The 21,696-nt window shown below is 41.3% G+C and overlaps 1 protein-coding gene across 1 annotated transcript in view; it reads right to left on the bottom strand.

Annotated features, from left to right (window-relative positions):
• LOC121595243 (protein tiptop) overlaps nt 1–21,696 on the bottom strand; it is a 177,114-nt gene that overhangs the window by 145,932 nt on the left and 9,486 nt on the right. The window contains exon 2 of the mRNA XM_041919052.1: nt 8,490–8,738. Within this exon, the coding sequence (XP_041774986.1) occupies nt 8,490–8,544 (55 nt within the window). The 5' untranslated portion in view covers nt 8,545–8,738. The remainder of the gene's footprint in view (nt 1–8,489; nt 8,739–21,696) is intronic.

Here is a 21,696-nt window from a genome sequence, read left to right as displayed (position 1 = left end):
ACTTTTCCGTGCTTTTAGCTGTCCCTCGGGTGGTAGCCGAACGACCACTATGTAGCCGGTGTCCACCGTTCCCGGGGACCACCATCGGGGCCGCTGCACAAGCGACAGTCAGAAACTGTTCCCGGATTGCTAACTTTCAATCCCCAGGCCACTCATTTTGTCTGGAACTTGCAACTTTTTCCTTCACTCTTCGCTCGCCCCGGGTCGCTTAAGGAGCAGTGGATAGTGGGAAGAAGTTCAATATTTTGGTAAAAATACTCCCATTCTTTTTGTTATAAGAACACATTTTCAAGCTAAGCACAACATGGTTATGGCTGTTATCATTTATATGTCAAGATTAGTCCTCTTTGAGAAAGGTTACGATTATTTTAATTCATTTTAAGACCATTAAATCGACAACTGATGATTGAATGAAGGTAAGAAAAAACTTTAGCTTTTTTAATCTTAAGAAAGCTTAAAGCAGACAACTTTATGTTCTTATTGTCATTTATAGATCTAAATTTTCATGTCATTAAAATGCTGTTTTAAAAACGAAGAAAAAAGGGAACATTTTAAAGCTAAACGAAATGAGCTAAAAAGAACTTAAAATCTAGGTTGTTCGAAAGTCTTAAAATTGCATGCAAAATGAATGAAAATTTGATTTCTTTGCTATTTTTAAAGAACACAAAAATAAACTATAAACACATACAAAATGTCAGAAAGATGTCAAAAACATATATAAGGAAAAGTAAAGAACCTTAAAACATAAATAAAACAACTTTATGCTAAAAAAAGGATTATGACCACTGCATGCCTTTGGCAAATAACCACTGTGCCGTAGCGTTGTTGTGGACACCTTCGAAGCGTCTCATCACGAATATCGCTTCTTCCGTCATCTTCAGCAGAAAATGTGATTTGATGTTGCCATCAGTTTACGGGTTTCGAACGTAGTTATTTACAGTACTGGCCAGGGAAGGCCAACATTGTGCTGTTTTTGATATTGAACAGTAGTGTTTAACAATTTTAAAATTATTTTATTTATTCCAGCGCTGAGCTAAACTGCGTTGTTTTCATTTGAATTTATCACATCATCAAAAGTGTCACAAATATTTTAACCAGAATATCATAAACCGATCCAATATGAACATATGGTCATTGATAATAGCAACTCAAAACATGATTGCCAATCCCTGTAGTGGAGGATGAAATGGCCGGACAAAGCACAGTCCCACCGGAATGGAATGATGAGATGAGTTATGGGTGCCATCGTGAGGAAAGATGTGTGGGTCCTGGATTTCTGGTCCCTTTCATCCATCAATCCCCGCAAGCGCAACAGCGGTAGAGGTGGTATTAGTAGCAGTAGTAGTAGTGGCAGGCAAAGGCGACGTTTCGTCCCCGAAATCACTCATTCAGCCGGCATCCATCACCGTCCAGCTTCAGCGCCAGCATCATCTTCCAGTCACGCACGGTAGCGATGTTTTCGTCATATTAAATATTATGGTCTAGTTATTTTCCCGTCGTTTACACTCTGGCTCGCTGATGACGAGACGAACCGTGGCATTCATCATACGAATGGTTTCTCCATTCGTCACCGTCGCTTGTCCGTTTGCTCTGCTCCCCTGCCCGGGCCAGCCACACCTCCCCATGCGACATTCCCATCCCTTGCTGGCGAACTTTGTTCGTCCATCATTGACTGTGAATGCTGGAGTTTAGGTCGTTACGTCTCTTTCCCATTTGCTGATTCCTTTTCTCTTCCTCCCCGATGGTTGTTTGGGAATCAAACATCGAAGGTTCTCGTACTTTTGGTTGCAAGTCTTTGGGGATCTCTGAAGAATGGGCACATTGAAGATTGCACAAAGACATACAAACCGGAGCGAAAAGGGGAATCTCGTCTGTCGTTTCTTCGATATGACACTACGAGCAAATCAATCAAACTGGTTCCTCTAATTTTCTTGATGTTTAATTTCACCTGTGAGGGATGGTACCAATTACACAAGCAAGTTGACAACGTTTGTAGAATGATATCTTAAGGATAAACTATTCTACAAATGTATGGATGTTTGTGCAAGGTTAAAAACAGTTTTCATCAAATGGACAATTGTGGAAATTCAGTGCTATCATTTGAGATATTGTGAATATTGTTTCTTATAATTCTACTACATCCTACACAGCCATAGTTGAAGGAACTCTCATCAATCCTTTTCATTGTCCACTTTACTCCTGCCCCAACTCCAACTCAACTCAACAGAAAGGAATCAAAAGCAACACATGAAAAATCACAAGGATGACAAGGTGATTTTTAAGAGTGACCGAAAGTGAAGGGATGCTCGTTGGGAAGGGACTATTCGGAAGTACTATTTTTCTGCATGGCTGGTGAGATGTCCAGGGGCAAAAATCGATTCCTACTGATTGCATCCCATTTGATAGGTTATGGTTGTCTGAGAGATTGATGTGAGTGAAAAGTGAAAAATGTCTGATGACAGGTGGAATGGTAAGCATTGCTCATACTGCCCGTTCCATTTGTTAAGAATAAATAAATTTCTATACATCAGACCGATTACAGGATGTATTTTTTCGGTTATATTAATATGTATCGTTTTGATGCTACAATTGTGTATTCAAAATATTTTAAAGTTATAAAAATATGTTGATAATTATGAATTCGACTTACTCGTCCAATGCTTAAGGATGGCAAAAGGTAACGTATATTTTTGAAATAACCGTTCCGTTCCTTTTAAACAGCAACAATCCATAAAGAATATAACCATATCCTAAGGGCTAACGAAGTCAATGATTCATTTTTCAATAATGCTCTCCGACAAAACGGTCCATTTGTTGCTGTCAATGTATAGCTCGTGTTATCGTAAAGCCTTCGACCGATCGCTTGTAGTCCGACCATCGATCGCACACGATCCTCAACCATTGAAAATGCGAAAAGAGTGAGCCTCGAATGCTTTCATGATCAACGGGTTTACTTCCACAAGCTGTCTGCGCCTTGCAATCGTTGCTATCGATTCTTGACTGCACTTTTCTGCCTCGGAATCTTCAGTTCAGGGTAGGTCACATTGAGAAAACGAATCATGGCGGCCATCGAATGTAACGAATGATCGTGTCAATGGTTTGAATAATGACTGACGGCTGGTATGAAACTATTTCAACGTATGGGAGTGGTTGTGTGCCACAAGATGGACGTAACTCATGTCGGAGGAAGAGTCCAAGATGGATTTTAAAAGAGTTTTAAGACCTCTGCCGGTCCTTCTACGTGTGTGTTCACGAAAAATCGATTTTCTGTCGATTCTTGAGACCCTTCTTGAGGGTTGTGTCTTTCCTATTTTGTGCTCTTTGCTCAATCCGTAGGAGTTTGTCGGTACACAAGCACTGCAACGAACAACATACACAATGAAGCACACCTTTACAATATTTTCCTCCTTTCCTCTTTGGCCCGCTTTGGACGGGCGAGAAGATAAATTATCGCTATTAATTAAAGTCTATTTCCAGCGATATGAGTTAATAATACGCACAGAGTCAGCCATCCTGGAGCTACTTTTTGTGCTGTTGATGGTACTGCTCTGTACTGTGCTGTTGGTGAGTCCTTAGAGAAGTACGACCGACAGTGAACGATGAGCAAGTTTCGTACTTCTATTCTCATCTCACACTGGTCACTTTTTACACACAATATTGAGACCATCTTGAGAATGTCAGAGAATTGCATGAATCAACGTAAGATGACACAAGATGAGAATTCAAACTACAAATCAACTGTTTTAATCTGCAACAGTATCAAAGCGGATGAAAAACATTTGAAAAAAAAAAAACATATGAAAGGCTTTAGTGAAGCAACGCTGTTAATTCGTTGAAGTCCCTTTTCAGCATCTTCATTGCAACGGCTCCTCTCTCGATGCATGTTGTCTCCTCACTTTCTCCATGTACTGCGCCATTCTCATACTCAGCACGCCTGAATATCCCGCCAACAGTGGCCCTAAGTGCGTTGATATGGGATCCTGGTTTGATGCGGTTGCTCGATGTTAAGAACTTCATCTCCCGATGCCTTGTTTCTCTCTTCCGTCCACAACCGAGCTGACCCCAGGCCCGTTTCCGAAACAAGACGCAGGGTGGTGTACGACAATAAATCAAATAATCAGTACCTTTATATTGTTTAAATTCACATAACTCATATCGGTGTTCTGTTCTTCATTTCTGTTCGTATCGTTGCTCACAAATACAACGAAAATACATTTAAACGATTGACCGTTACAATGTTATTTTTAAGCTAATTCTTTGTAAAACGAATTTCCTGAAGGCTTTTACAAGAAAAGCTAAAAAACAATGTATATTTGACTAAATCTGCTGTAACTTGATATCAGAAACCAAATCAATATTTTTTTAAAGGATATTTTCCTTAAAGAAACGTGTCACACATTCTGTGAAAATTGATTGATCGTATAATTTGTATCGGGAGAAAGCGGCCATGAAATTTTTCTCCCAGTCCTGGCTTCAAGAAAGTGACCTTTCTTTCCATACCATGCCTGACAAGGCCATCACTCGCATGACTTCAACAAATGTCGCAAAATTTCCAACAGAGCGCCCGTCCAGTGGTCCAGGACGGACGGTCCAGTCGTCTATGCACCCAAGGCGTCAGTGATGGCGACAAACCGATCGGGCTTATGAAACCGGTCTTTTTGAACGCTGTTCCGAACGCCTGCCAGGTGGAAGTCAACGGAAGGAACGGCTGCTGTGGGCAGCCATGGAAAACCGAGATGGAGGCGTTATTCCATCGTGCCGAGGGCCGTGCATGCAACGATGAACCGATAGCACCGAATGCACTCTTTGAAAATCGCTCGCCCGTTTGACCGGCACATGCACCAAAGCGAAACAGGGTGAGAACCAACGAAACGATGCACCATATTTCAACGCGCTGGCAAGCTCCAATTAATCAATAACTGAAGAATAATCAAGAAATGTTCAAATCGTTTAAAAAATTACACCGCACCCCGCTGCTGCACACCAACCGTTGGAGTCGTTCCTGTTGGTGCAAGTGAAAACGAACCACTGCCGGCCACCCTGTCCATCTCAGGAGCTTCCGTGGAGCTGCTTGAGGAAAACGACGAGTCCAAGAGAGAGTGAGAGAGAGAGAGAGAGAGAGAGAGTGATGAAGCGGGAGCACCTCGTACTTAACTGCGGGAGACGCTTTTTGGCCAATCGTGTACGTGCCTTGTACCGCTCGTATACCTCGTAGGTGAGTGATGCGCGACGGGATGTCTGGATCGGGTCTCCGGATCGAGCCCCACAAGCGTTATGGTAGACGGAAGAAGAGTAATTTATGGGCCCAACCTTTTGCACATTTAATAACTCTTTTTTTCTCCGCCGGTTCACGTTGATGGTTCCATTTCTTCAACACTTTTACATAAACCCCACATAAAGCTGGCTGGAACGAGTTTGCTGTGCGAGGAACGGGTGGATCGGAAGGGACTCTCCTCTGTCCACACTCCAACGACTCATTTCTTCTGCTTCTTAGGAAGAAACGGCGAAACCGTGAGCCGTGAGTAGCTGTGGGTAACTGATGGTCAGCGCTGCGCGAGCCGATTTCCGGAAAATGAATCTTCATAAATCAACATCATCGGTGTATCGTGTAGTGCAGGGAATATTACGCCTGGTTAAGGGTTGCACTGGCAATGATCGCCCGCCACGGGACGATGTGACTGTAAAACTTGATATCGTTTCGTCTTTCTTGTGCAACTGAGACGGTCGGTTGTGTTGTGTTTAAAATAATAGTAAAAATCAACTGAAATAATAAGCAACTTTCGAGTTCACAAACATATTTGGGACAGAAATCGGTTGTCATTACTCTTTTCAGTTTTTACCTAATTTGTCCATCAGTCTGTTCAAATGACAAATCCAAACCGTGCTTGAAGGATTCATGATGTCTCTGGCGTCCCGAAAATCGATTGCACCACGGCATCGGACCGAAAATGGTATCTCTGATAGAACGCTGTCCGCCAAACGAGGGATCCAGCTTGAGTTTCAATAAAGTTTTATCTGAAAGTAATAAATTACGTCCAGCCCCGGCCAACCGAACAAGACAAACCAAGCCAGAAAAGGGATAACAGAAAAAGCACATTCCGTGTTGGCAGTGTCACACGGCCCGTCGATGGTGATCATCATAAACATATCACGTGCGTTTGACATGTGTTCGCGGTGCTTGATAAGTTTCCTGTTTTTGTTTCTTTAGTGATAATCGTAAGTGGACGATCGCTGGACGTATTTCTCAAGTTTCATTCAATTAAAAGAAATGCATTATGTTGGTTTAGGTATTGTTGGGTGAAGTTTCTGATCTATATACATTAATAATAATTCAATTGATGATTCCATGAACATGTTTGAACATGTTGTATGGCTATCGTGCTTTTATGATATATAACAAGTATATAATCGAACATAATTATTAAAATTATTTAACTCACTCTGTCTTGAGCCAAAGTAAGTGTCATAAATAAATGCAACATTCGTATACATATTCCATCAGACCAACTATTTGCTTATTTTTAACATCTGCACATCTCTGCTGCAGGATTATCTTTCATGTTGCGCATCCACCTAGTGTTGTTATGCTTCTTCAACGGAGAACAGATGGTACCTTGTTGCATGTTTCACAAGTCCATTTTACACTAAACAACTGGTATCTTATCGCGAATAATAAATTTCAAGATTGGTCGTTGAAATGTTAAAACCAAACGCGGTTGTTGAGAGATGCTGATTCTCGTCCCAATGTGATGATACCGATAAATGGTACTCAGAACAGGTTTTTATTTTGACTTAATCTCATTCTTTATTCTACAAACATTGACGCTTGGAGCTAGTATGAAGTACTATTGACTCAAACTCACTAAAATGGAGAATAACAATAATAGACACTCCGTTGTTTACAATTTCTTCTATGCAACTTTTAAATTTAATTTTATCTCACATGTTTTGGTACAATTCCCAAGGGGAGAGCTGAAAAGAAACAACTCATTGGATAACGATTTATGAACCAATTCGAGACACAAGCAATAATTTATAAATTAAAATTATGACACTTCATTCCACTTCAAGTACAGCGTACTTTTCCTATGCTAGTCAACAGGAGTCCTTTTGAAATACCGAAATTCTCGCTGGCTCTCTGTCTTGCCAACCGTCTGTACGGTAAAACAACAGGACGTGTTACCGATTGATCAATGAGAAACCGACCCAGAAAGGTTACAAAGTTAAAGTACATGTTCATAAAGACCGTGCAGCCAAGCCACGTTGAGCATCCTTTGCTTCGGCTTTTCACTCATCACAACGGGTTTCGTGTGCCGATGCAGTGAGCGGCGTGGCGTTTATTAATTTTATTAAACACATAAATCGTAAAAATGTGTACCCTGGCTGATGCACCCCACGGTTGTGACGATGTGTTTCGCTACATTAGAACGACCCGGTGACGCTGATATTTTCATTCAGCCCATGGTGCGTTTTTCATGTAACACATTTTGAGTTTGATGTAAAATGTGAGCGATTTTCTAATTACTTTATACTCATGATTGAAAATAAATAGATGGCATTAAAGTAATATAATTGTTTGAACTCTTTTCTTCTACTCTATCATGACAACACAATTAATTTATATAAGATTCAAAACTGTAAGACCTGCAATTCATACGTCTTGTGGTGATAACTAATTATGCTTATGATAAAATCGAAGGTAATGCAATATCATGGCTCATGCTGAAACAATTACGAAAAGCATCAGCAGAATGTGTTTGTTCATGCCATGTTCAGGATCTGATAATCGATTGATAAATGCCGCTGTTGGATTGCAGAAAAATGTGTTTCAATTTAATATCCCACCAGACCCAGACCTGCCCAACACCCCGGCCAGACACCGCGAGACGTTGTAAGACTACCTGGAAATATCACACACATACTGTGCCAGTGACAATGATGCAATGGACGCCGCGTATGCATCGACCTTTGGAGGCGTTTGTAAGTTGCCGCCTCATGAACGAGTAAATTTGCATCGGTTAGAGCACACAACACAAACCAGCGCGATGCAAAATGATGTCCATTTATGAGCCGCTAAATATTTTCCGGTGTAGAACTTACGTGCCTGTGCAGCTCGGTTCGGTAAACCGGCTTATGTTCGAGCCGCGCGGGACGGACGCACGTGCTCGGGAGAGTGTTTTGTTGATCGGTTCGATTGTAATTCCATGAGCCGCTTAAGGAGCAATTTTATTTATGAACATCATACCCTTGTAGAGCAAATATAGCGCCTACATACTCGGGGCCACACCATAATTATTAATGCTAACGAATCAATTAATAATAACTTCAACGGTGTTACTTGTAAGCGAAGAGGTGTTTTGAGCGATACGGCGTTTAAATGTGACTTACTGAAATACTGAATGAAACGAAAAACTGTGTATTTTTGTACCGAGTGACCGAAATAGACATCAAAATCCTCAGATCAATATGTAAGGCGAGTTTTTACTTACCTTGATCGTTGCTGATCCACCGGTATGAAGGTCGTGGTTGTTGTTTAGATCGCATTTTAATCCTTTTACTATTTTATATAATTCCTAAGGTTATAAAAGCTATCACAAATCTATGATTTCAATCCTAATTACACTCGTAACATCTTGTTAAAATTGATTTATTTAAAATATTAAACAAGAAATGCAATTAAATATCTTTTTCTATTGATAGCAGAATCCACACGCATCCGGATTGAAGTTCTGAGAGGTCTGCAAAAGAGAAAAAAGGAATTCAACTTGATTATAACATGCCATTTACCAGCGCTGACCTGTTGATGGGAAACAGATCATCACTTTGCTGCAGATTGTTTGACATCGTTAATGAGAATTAATTTTTGGTAATGTCAATTTTCCAACCTCAAGCTTACGTGACAAGCAGCGCACGACCGACGGAACAGACCGGAAGCAGTTTTTAATGATAATTTAATTGAACAAGTCCATCGTGCTTTTTTATGCGAATCCATGCTTCGATCGATTTTGAATGATAATTTGTCGTATGATGGCTGTTAGCCTGTTAGCGACAACGCGTAAAACTGCTGATGTTAGATGAAAGCATGAGTCTCACAACACCTGCAGATGGATAAGAAGACAAGCAGAGTGCGTTCCATGTCCAGGGCGAGCTAAAAACTCCGGCGAATCTGATGACAAAGTGCTATCAACTGTTATCGTGTCTCATCGACAGCGACAGTGTCCGTGGCGTCCATTTGCATGGTCCAAACGAAATCTGCACCGTTCCCATCACGGTCTTTGATGGCAATGCGAACACATCAACACTGGTACGCCTGTTTCTCATCACGGCTTGTTTGGAGAGGATAATTTAATTACAAATATTTAATCGTTATCGCGCTGCTCACGATAAAACCCGAAGCGAAGGCATTCAAGCAACAAGCACACCGTGGTCATGATGCCTGAAAGTATAATTAACAAAATTGTTTGGAACTGTTAAGCTGTTCGTTACAAACTTTCATTACATAAAAATCATCTTCTAAACATCAGGAATCAGTTTAAAATAGCATGATTTATCACGAGATATTGTTGTATATGTGTTTGATGAATTCATGTTCACGCCTTATGATCAAAGGACAAAATACAATCCGCAAACAATACTCTGAATAGATATGTAACCAATACTAATCCACTATACAGATTCGATAACAGAGGAAAGTAAAAAAAAACTAGTTTATTTCCATTTTTGTGGCAGCTTTACTCTAAAGACCCTTCTCTTACGTGTCGCATCTTATTTTGGCCAAGCTATCGTCGTTACCGTTAATTTTCATATCCTTTGCTATTTTGTTTTCCACCTTTGCGTTCCATTCGCCATGTGTGTGTGTGAGTAGACTCCATGCAAAGGTTTTGTATAGACTGCCGTCCATCCTGCAACGGCCTCGATCATCTGGAGACACTTTCGAGCGATGCATGTTTACGAAAGGATGCGAGCACCATTTGGGATGGACCCCTCTGCTCCCGGGACAGTCTGACAAGCGGGTAATGTCGACAACAATTGATGTCCAACATAAACCAGCTACAAATAAAGCATAGCCCACTCACCCATTATCTCTCACACTCTTTGGGTGACCGCTCATCCGCTACCCCCCAAATGCCGGTCAAATGTCGTGCGAGTGGACGAAACCGTCATCTCGTGTTGGACGTTGGCTTGCAAGTGGCGAAGAAGATAGACTGATGGGAGGGCAGGGGCAGCACGTGGTGGACGATTTTCCTCGAGCAGTGAGATGAAAATCGTCCACCTATCTGTTGTGTTCTGAAGCATAAAAATCAACGTTATTGATTTTCCATCTAGTCTCCATCTCTTTCTGGTGCATCGTTCAACGGAACCCTTCTGCATGGTGTTTCATCGGCTGCTGCGTCTTTCGTATGAAGAATGTAGATGGCATTGCTTCTACTCATTCCTTCTCGACTTGAGCTCACATCCTTTATCGGAACATCCTTTTATGCTTAGCCATCGTGTCTGAATCAACAACAAGTTTTAATCGTTCGTTATTGTATTGTTATTAAGTGACTAATTTTATATATTTATCTAATATATTCTCATTTCATCCACAAAAAAAGAAAATCAAATATCATAAAAATCTTGTATCTTAATGCTTAAATAAAAGACGCAATAAAATTTATCTCCATGCTTTAATGGTTAAAGCTTTTTTATCTATTCTGTCGCGTTACTCATCTTTTTTGCTGATATCTTTATTATATTAAACTTCAACAGTCAAAGCTACATTTGTTATCAACATTAGAGTTGATTATGTTGTTTTCAACCTCAATGAACCTGTTTGAGCATCTTCATTTAATGCCCAACGCCTTCTAATCACCCTTTTCTAACGAATCCTAACAAGTGTGAGTGAGATGGCCTATTGGATACAACCTGCCGTCGAAATGTTTAAATCTGATGGATTGATCTTTTCTTGAGATCGCTTGTACAAACCGGTTATCTGAGCGTGATGCACTACCGAATCTTCAACCCCTTTACTTCACGGCATCTCGATGACAGTGACGAATTTGTCTGACCGACTGGCTCAACCAGATTCCCCCAAGCGGTTCTTTGAGCTCCCCGTTGGATAGTTGACGCGCTGATGCATATTTGCAGCGATCCGCTACATCACCGAATGCGACGGGATGACATTTGCATGAACTAGCTGCAGTGGTGCGGCTGCATTCGTCGACGCACTGACACTGACGAGCTGACTTTTACAGTGACGAGTCGTGAATTTGTGTCTAGTCATTCCACTTTCCCGCTGTTGCGCTGGGGAAAGAGAGCGAGCGAGCGAGCCAACGAACAGCTGCGAAATGATTAGCAGCGTCAATCACAGCTCGGTTGTGATCCCACTTGGGGCCCCAGACCGACATGGGATGATTTCCCGGCAGATATTTATATCCCCCGACGTGACATATGAAACACCGCAACCGCTAATAACAATCATTACCCGAGGCGTTTTATTGCGAACAACAAATAGGTGTCATTTAGTGTGGCAGATCATTTAGTTTTCCTTCGTTTGTTCTGGTATGATCACGGGTACAAATAAACAGGTTTTCGGTGCATAACAGTTTAGCTCTAGGTAAACAATTTGAGTTTATCATTAGAAGAACAGTTGAAGTTTTCAGATACATGGTTGAAAGTGGAGTTCTCCAAGAGAAAACTATTTTTTTAAGTAACGAAATGCAAAAAAAAAATCTTTGTCACAACTGCCAGACGAACATTCATAAGTTGATCGGAATGTGTATTAATAATTAATTGTTTGAGAATAGTTTTGAAGAATTAACAAAATGAGCAATATAAAAGATTATCAAGACATTAAATGCCGATTGAATTTCTTTGAGATTCTTCATATAATAAGTTAATGACTTACGGCGTGAATGAACAGACAAACAAGTTGGAATTGTGTTCCTCCTTCGTAGTATTCATTTGAGACTCCAACGGTAGCAGATGAATTGTCGCGCGCACGTTAAATTTATTGCTGACAGTGACAAATACACAACACACAACTTTTGCTGTTTATATATTTGTGGATGTTTATACTTTTTTGTGACTTTATAAAATAATAAAAGAATCTAAAAATATAGTTAAGTTAAATTAAACAATAATTTTAACCGATATTCCGTACTTCCAAACAAAACTAGCAAGAAAGACTGAAATAAGAATTAAAGAAATTAGTAGTACTTTTATTGTATGAAGATCGTTGAATACCTTTGAAAAATAAATAATTTCTATATTTGCAAAACAAAACTTGTAACATTACATTTCATGTGATCAAAGTGAAAATTCCTTTTTGACACCATCTGACACCCAACACCATCACGCATGACTCGAACCGCGCAAGGAGACGCACGCGTACGAATTCGTTGAACTCACGATGCTCAAACAGTTGAATGAGCGATGCGCATGATGCTCAAATTGTGTGGCATGCGTTCGGGAGCTATAGGTATTCGTAAAATTCGCTAATTGCATATTGCGTTCGGAGCTGTCGCCTGTCGGAGATGGTAAATTAATTTCGCCAACAACCAAACGATGCTGCCGTACGGCCAACTGCTTCTGGATGAACGGATTGTGGTTTACGGAGAAGTTCTTTAATCTCGTGTGGGATCTCTTGATCGATATGGACAGGTATATTTCAGTGCGACATGATTATGAACTGCAAAGTAAGCTGCTTAGTTAATGAGGTACATCAACAGCCGTTTTGATGTTTAGTTCCGAGAGATGTTTAAAGTAAATCATATCAATAGCGATATCTCTAACTTTACTTCAATTTATCTTTCTTGTAATCAGACGATATGTCATTGGGATGTCATAAAATGTCCAAGCTTAGCCAGACGAGTCTGATAAATATAAATGCCAAACTCCAGCCACTGGACAACTGTCATGGGTTTATTGGAAACGTGAAATGTCGGTAAAATCGCCTCAATATTCGACATCCTGACAGCACAATTCTGATCCAGACGTGGTGTGAGATTAAACATTACCATTACGCAGTTTAATTCACGCGTTTGAGCGGTAAAAGGGAGGGCATAGGAAAGGTTGATTATTTTTAGAACACGCACGTTGCATGTTGCGAAACGGGTGCATGAAGGAATTATTCGAATGTAACACACACACACACACACACACACACACACACCATTACAGACAGCACGAATGATGTCACCGATGACAACAGTACCAAATGACAATATGTCACTATGAATCGCAAATCGTGAGTCATTTATTTTTCCATTTTCCACCGTGCAGTTGCTAGAAATGGTCTCACACACCTCTGTTGCCTCTTCCAGTACCACACATTGGCTAACACAGCTCCACTGCCCTGGAATGATGGCAGACGGGAGACGCGAATGTTGGCATCGGTGTATCGTTTGCATTTTATGATGTGCGAAATGCCGATCTGCGTGGTGTAACGGACATCCGTTGCTCGTTAGGCATAAAAAACTAGCCATTGAGCATTGATCTATTGCGTCAAATAACATTTTGTGACTCATGCGATGCGATTCCGAAGCTACAAATCAAAAGTATGTATCAGACATTTGATTCGCAAGTCAACAAAGCAGTTATCACGAATTGACAGTAAGCTATGGTTTGGCCAGATAAATACATTTCATATTTTGACCCCTCTCTTTTTGAAAGTTGGCTGCGATCAACAACAAAGGATCTTTACAGAAATTGAACATGCATTGTATCGTGTTGCATGTTGCAAATGCATCTATTTTGAATCTTTTTCTTTTCCCCTTCCTCTCAAGCAATTGCTATTTCTGGCAATATTTTCTAGCATATCTTCAACCACCAGACATCCGAATGAGGCGTGAAAAACACTGCAAGTTGAAAGAGAACTACATTTCTTCCTCATACAACAAATACGTCATGCTATTTCTGAATGCTTTCTCCTTCTCACAGCGTGATGAATTATCCGTTCCATGTGTTTGCCATAAATCAGATCAATCATTCCATCATCCTTGGCACATACTTGCTCACACTTGATGATGCTGACCCGAGTGATGAGATGCCGATGTGTGCTGTGCTAAAATAATTTTCGCATGCCTTCGTTCTGAAACATTGATTTGATGGGACTTGTGTCGTGATGACTGATGTCTTTGTTTTTGCTCAGATTCATTTTAAAGGTATGAGTTAAATATTAGCAGCGTAGTAACCTACAAACATAAAAATATGTTTAAACTATTTCTACTATTGCATTGCATCCTTCAGTAACAGTTAACATATCAATTTTCATTTACTGAAACTAGATCACAGCCCACTAATCACTCATTAATGGTCTTTGTATTCTATGCTACGCTTTCTTGAAACGTAAACAATGCACAGAACGATCCAAAGAACCTTAAATAAATCATCCACCTATTGACAGATCAATTAATAAAACATCATTCTTTTATCTGCAACATTAGAAGACAATGGACCCCACAACGTTGCCGCTCCTCGCTCAAAACGCACACCAAAAAAGCTGACCGCAAGAACGTAGAATAACGATAGGATTAGCAGTGTAAGAAACGAAAAATAAACCTTCCAGTCTTGCGTTTCCCCAGTCCCCGACTCGACCATGGTAGTTTTGATGTTTTCTATCACTCAGCCCGATCACTCAGCTGTCCAGTCGGTTGATCCTTACCGACTGATGAAAATAATAACAGCCCCGTTCTGCTCACGACGACGCTGGAGATGATGATGATGATGACGATAATGATGGAAATGATGATGGAAACTCAACCCGCCGAGTACCACCCATCAGTGCGGGCGAACTCATCTCCGAAACCCCTTCACGCAAGCGGATTGATGTTTGATGGAGAGCCCTCTTCACCACCACCACCCCGTGGTCCGAGGAATCCGAAATACCAAGAAAGACGCCTTCAAATCGACGAATGGCTCTCTATCTTCATCACAATCATAATCAACTACGGCTCCGGTATTGATCGAACAGTTTGGTGGCGGTGGGTAGAGAACGGGACAAGCGGTCTCTCCATCGTCTGTTCTACTCAAACACAACTGACACATAGCGCACGAATCGCCAAATCCTTATCACTCCAGTCACACAGAATGCTTTTCCGCGTCAACAATCATCGTTCGGGCCCGGGCCAAGATCAAACTTCCTCTTCTTCACCGGGCAAGAAATGATGCGCGCCGTTAGAAACTATCGAACTTGACAAAACGAATCAATCAATTCTACTTGAAACGAATGGACAGTTGGATAGAGTTAGAGTCAGACGACTGGAGAGGAATGGACGAGCGGATGAAACAAAAATTGTGTGTCAGTCTGGCACCGGACGAACCGGTCAACGTAGACGGATTGATACGTTGAACGAATCATCATCCATCCAGCTTGGTGCTGTGGGGGAGCTCCGTTTGATGGGAGCTGGCGTGAACGAGAATGACAGCGCATGTTTCTAGCGTTCTGGTTCTCTTACGTCTTCTTTATGACTCTCAAAAAATAGATGCGTTTTTTTGATCATGTGATGCGCATGTCGTGACAGGACATAATACCAAATAAAAGATATTAATTTGTACGCAAGATATCACCGGCTGCAACAATAGGTCAAGCACATCATTGTTGGAAATAAATATGAATCGTGTTGACAAATAAGAAAGATAAAGTTGTAAAAAGGGGTACTAATGAAAAGAACTCTTTTGAACTGTTGTTTGTTTCAATGGATTATTTTGTCTTAAATATAAGTGAACTCCAAGAAAAGTTTAGGTCCGAGTAAGAAATCAATGTAGGAATTATTGAACTATGATAGTAGTGGATTGACTTGAGATCCATTTAATAAGAGATTTATGTGACTTCACTTAAATATAGAGATTTTTATGGTATTTTTAAACATATTGCGTTTTTGGCTCATCCTTTAAAAATAATTCTTATTGAATTACTTTGAACTCGAGCATGAAATGCATGTATAATTTCATGCTCGAGTTCAAAGTAATTCAATAAGAATTATTTTTAAAGGATGAGCCAAAAACGCAATATGTTTAAAAATACCATAAAAATCTCTATATTTAAGTGTACCATCCCAGTACCATCCCATCAATTTATTCACTTCAACCACTCATTCCATATTAATTTAAATGTAGCAATGTATCGTGCAATATTTATGAGCTTATACAACTGAAGTGCTCTACCATGCAGCAGTTCTGCTTCATTCCTCAACCAGTGTTCATACAGAAATGGTGCAGCTACTGAAGTTTTTCATGTTTCTCATAGCTCAATCTTGCGGTGGAGCGGAAATCATACAGCAGCTCTTTTCACACCTTGAGCGAACGATTTCAATGCTCAAAGACAGTGCAATAAGTGCAACCGATGTTTGGTTTAGCTTGCCGCAGGATGAAGCAAGTGATCCCGTATGGTTTGTACCGTTACAAAATTTACTGTCATCCTCGAATACTACGAAAATTATCATGATACAATCACCAGATGCCTACCCTGTTCTGAAGATAATCGATGAGCTGCCCACCCCAATCGTTATGGTTGTTTTTATATTCCAGGTTTGGTATACGATTTCTCTTCAATTCAACTGATATTGTGCTCTAACATACGATTTCTGTTTTCCTAGGCTATCGCATTACTTGAGAATTGGTTGACACAGCTAGCAAAAAGCCACACGAGAATGAAGATAATATTCGTGGTTAAATTTGAAAAACAAACACCAATTAATGCGCTTATGAAAGTCATGTCAGAAGTCGAATATCACAACGTGCTATACTTAGCGTACAATCAAGAACGAAACGTCATACAACCAATGACCTACCATCCGTTTCGTCGGATGGTGAAGGCTCACCCTTTAGATGACTATCAACACTTTTTCCCCTATCATGGAAGCTATTACGGCAGGCAAGTGAATGTATCCTGTTTGGCAGCGTCACCATACATAGACTCCGGAATAAGATCAAACCTAGTGGCAGGCATCGATATTCATCTGCTTACCACGTTTGGTCATGTGCATGATATAAATTTCAAGGTGTTAGTTATGTATTATCCAAAGAAAGCAGCACATCATTTTTTAAAGAAATCTTATGAAAGTAAGTCCGTGCTTTGGCTAAACCGGCTTACATGGAAAAGGTTCATAAAATCGGCTGTTCCCGTGCCAGATTTAGTTGATCATGTAATTATTGCTCCTCGTGGAGCACCGCTGACCATACCGGAAATATTTTTGCAGCCTCTCACCTTTGCTTCCTGGATGCTTTTGCTCGTGATCGTTTTGGTCAGCTTTGTAGTGATGTGGAATACTGGGCAATACTTTCGCAACGATCTGATTTTGCTGCCATTCTGTGGCATCGAGCGTTACAATCTGAACGAAACCAAAGCATTGGAAAAGATGATTGTTCTATGCTTGATTGTGTTTTACTTTCTGATACAAAGTGGATATGAATCGATCATCATTTCTTTGATCTCAGAAGTTCCTTTTCATCCCGATTTAGAAACGTTAGCCCATCTTAGGGATAATCACATACCGGTGATACTGTATGAGCGAGACAATCGCGATTTTTTCACAATTCTGCTAGAAGAGAAGAACGTTACTGTGATTTTAAATAACTCAACGATGGTTAATAGCTTGCACAGTGGGACAGCGTTGATACACAATCGGCGGACAGGTACAATTTTGGTTGATTTGCCGGGATATTTTGATTCGACGCACAATCGCAAAAAGTACAACATTCTGCGGGACACTTTCTCTGCTCATCCGATAGTTTTTACCTTCTTGAGGCGAAGCATGATACAGGAAATATTTCACAAGCATGTGTTTAAAGTTTTTGAATCTGGGTTATTTCTCCACTGGTCGTTAAAGCGAATAAAATTGACTAAAAAAGATGGAAACCATGAAGGGGAAAACGAAGACAGTGATATAGTGAAATTTAATGATTTGGCCCCGTTTTGGGCTATTGTTGGAGTAGGCTGGACGCTAAGTATTGTTGTGTTTATGCTGGAAAGGTTTACAAACTTAAGCATGGAGTTTAAAATGAAATCAGTGCGGTACAAACAGAGGCACTGCAACAATAACACAAAAGATTACTGGTAAAATTTAATCACAAACAGAATGACACTAAAACTATGCAGTGTCTTTGCTTACAAACAGCTCATAGTGTAACGAGTTCTCATATGAAAGTGTCATTTAAATGGTTTACGTTTGATACGCTATACTACCCCAAGCACTTAGGTGTCGTATGACGTAAACAATAGAAATTTCTTTTTTTGTTTCTATTTTTTTAATTAACATTGGACAATCTATTCGCTTAACAGATAAAACATGGTAAATTTATATTTTAATAAATGAAAAAATAAAGAAAATTATTGGATACATTTTTTTTCTTTAGCTTCATGCAACACGTACAACAAACGGGACTATGAATGAAAAAGCATAGACTTGGATTAGTCGCATGTTGATCCAACGATTGCAAACTGTTCGCGCTCTAATCATTTTGTAATTATCTCTACGAGCCATATAATAATTTTGGAGTGAATGATATGCACCTTTACAGCACAAAACTGTTTAAGCCCAGACTGATCACAAACCCCGATGCATCTGTACTTGGTATGAACCATGTTGCAGTGCAACACAGATCCAACGACATCCACTAGAACCGACCTTCTCCCGGCATGCATTTTGTCCCTTCGACTGTCAATAAATACTGTACTAAATACCTACTCATAACTTAACACACACACAACCACAAACCCCATCAACCAAATGGCCCGTCCTACCAACCACCGGCTGATGTGAGTGATTAGAAATTTCTCCAACGACGGTACAATTTCTATACATAAATTATAATAACTATCGTTCTACCAGCAATGCTGCACCGGTATTCGTCCCCGGGTAAAGGTTGGAATCGGTTGGATTCGTTCACACGACTCACTGCTGCTAGACTCTAGGCCTCACATCAGGCAAGAACGATGGCTTGAACAAAGCTCCTGCCGTCGATGGTTGCAGTCTCGTTTAATTTTCTCGAATTCAATATAAATCAAATCCAATCCGTCCAGATGTCCATATTTTGAATTATTATGCAGCAGTGCAACCTGCAGTCCTATTGGCAGCATGCTGTCCCAAGAATCGGGCGCAACTGCGTGTGTGTTAGTGTGTGTGTATCGATGTGGATGTGTGTATCTTCCGGACAGCTAATATCCGTATGATTGGGTCACTCGAGCCTCGTAGCCTTCACGTTCGGCCCTTCCGCATCGTCTTATACTCTTTAATCCTTTTGATCTTCGCTTCACATGGACAATGATCGTCCGAGGATAAGTTCATCAGTCGAATTGTTTACGGCTATCACTCTTATCAGTGCATCTTGGTTCGAAACGGGCTCTCAGCTCACATCTGCATTGCACACTGTCAGTTTCTCTTTATTAAATTGACCTCCGTGCTCCACCTGCCTTTGTTTTACCCATCCTTACAGCCCGAAAGACAGCGAGGATTGCCTCTAAAACCAACCCTTACTGTAGCCCGGGATTTATGCTATCGATGAACAATCGCTATGGTAATTGTTATCATAAATACGTAATAATCACTGTCATATTCATCATTCTTTCATGGAGCCGTTTGACGTTTTGGTGCATTCCCGCCTGCAACGCGTTCGCGTGGCGGCTTCAATGTCACAGAGCTACCAAACCAGCGACGGGACAGCTGGCAGGTATTACTATCGCAGTCGACGCGGCTGTAGATGGTGAACGTGTCACTGGGGAAGGCCATTTAATCTACTGTTTTGTGATTATTTGTGGTGCACATTGGTTTGTTATTTTGGCATCAATTGCACTAATCGTACGCCGTTTGAGCATCGCTCAGTCGCACCGTTGCAACGAATGACCGTTGTGAAGGGGTGTATTGTGGGTGCCAACGATGCTGAAGATACCATCATAAACCGGTCCGTGAGCCGGATCGAATGGGACCGGAAGCGAATGAAGCAAATCGATCAGGATGAGCGCATTTACTTCGCACCAGAATCCAGTTCGATCGATTCCACCAAATGCACCAGACCCATCCCACCCAGCCCAACACCCCGGGACAACGGCAGTCAGGGAAAATGCGCAGCGAAATGCCTGGTGCCACTAACGCTCGCGCCACCAACTGACCATCAGAATTGCAAATAATTATTGTAATGCATCAATCAGAGATCCGGTTGATGTACAGATTGGTTATAAATTTACGCACGCATCCCGTCTCACATTTCCCAGTGCCCAAGCTCATCCTCTTGCCGTGCTTGGAGGCTGGATAATAAAACAACATTCACCCGTCAGTCTGTCAGTGTGTGCGCGCCGCTCCCGCTCGTCGGCTGTATCCGTAAATCCATCCGTACACGGAACACCGTTCCAGCACACCCCGATGAGACCTGCTGCAGTCGGACAATGCAGTCGGAGCTACACGATAAACTCGATACACATTAAACTCATCGCCGCACAAATAAAACACGCTTCGGTTCGAATCGATGGGAATAAATCTGTTTGATTAAATAATTATAAACCCGGCCTCGAACATTGGACAGCCATCGATGGACGATGGGAATACGATACGAGTGAGCAAGGAATGGATTTATGCAAAACATAACCAAAATCAAAAAGAAGCTTGATGTTTGAGTGCAAAGGAGAAGGAAGAGGGTCACTTAATTAAACAGAATATATATATATTTGGAAACACTTTTACATCGAACTATACACCATTTCGACGAAGAGCTCTAGATAAAGTAATAAACATGTCACGTGTTCATTGTATACTTCTGAAGAGTGTTGTTTCCTTAGTTCAGAGGAAATAAAGAACACAAATTGATGGATTTGACCAATTCTCCTATCTGGCCAGCTGAGCAGCAGCAAAACAAAAACAGCCTTTTGATGTCTTCTGACACACACGACGGCCCATCCATGCACCCCCCTTTTGGCTTCACCTTTGATCGATCTGATCTTCCTGCCCGTCCAGCTGGATATCATGTCTCCCATTGCGTCCCACTTTCACACCCACCCACCTCCACCACCCTCCTCCACAATAAACCGAACCGAACAGAGGTGGCAAATGGTTCGGCATTTGCATGCAACTCGATCGACAGCGAAATCAACGAGACAGCTCAAGTGCTGACGTTGATGGACGAGATTGGTCCCGGGCCCGAGCGCGGCTGAGCAAGCAAACGGACAGTTCAGCAAAAAATAAATATCGCGATACACACACGCACACGCACACGCACGGGCTCATAAAAAAGCACTGTCCGCTGCTGCCCTCGCCAGCACTGCGGCCAGAACCCTTATCAATCAAACAAATCATCACACGTTTGACATTTTAATGCTATTTTACCGCTCGCAACCGGGACTGCTGATGGTGCTTCGAGGAAGTGTTTGCAGCGAATAAAGTTTTTTCGATTACATGTAGTTGGACGTTGCAATTTCTCTGTGTGTGCGTCGCGAGGTTCCCCCAGTTGCTTCACCCAGCGCCAAACGTTGCCAATCGATGTGACATCAATGAATTCGCGCGCATGCAAAAGCCGAGCTTGGTGGAACGGGCACGGACGTCAAGCAATTCGAAATAAGATCAATGATGGCGGATTAACTGTCCACTGCGGTACATGCTCCTCTGGTTGATGCATCATTTCCTTCGTTCGCTTGGACTGGCCCGATGCAAAACTTCTTGTCAATCAATCGGATGCAAAGCAACGTGTCATCTCGTTCGACGGAGCTGGAGTTATCGCCAGGTATGT

Source organism: Anopheles merus, chromosome 3R (genome assembly GCF_017562075.2).
Source record: "Anopheles merus strain MAF chromosome 3R, AmerM5.1, whole genome shotgun sequence".
NCBI lineage: Eukaryota > Metazoa > Arthropoda > Insecta > Diptera > Culicidae > Anopheles > Anopheles merus.
Note: the sequence above shows the minus strand (reverse complement) of the source record. Positions and strands in the feature narration are given on the sequence as shown.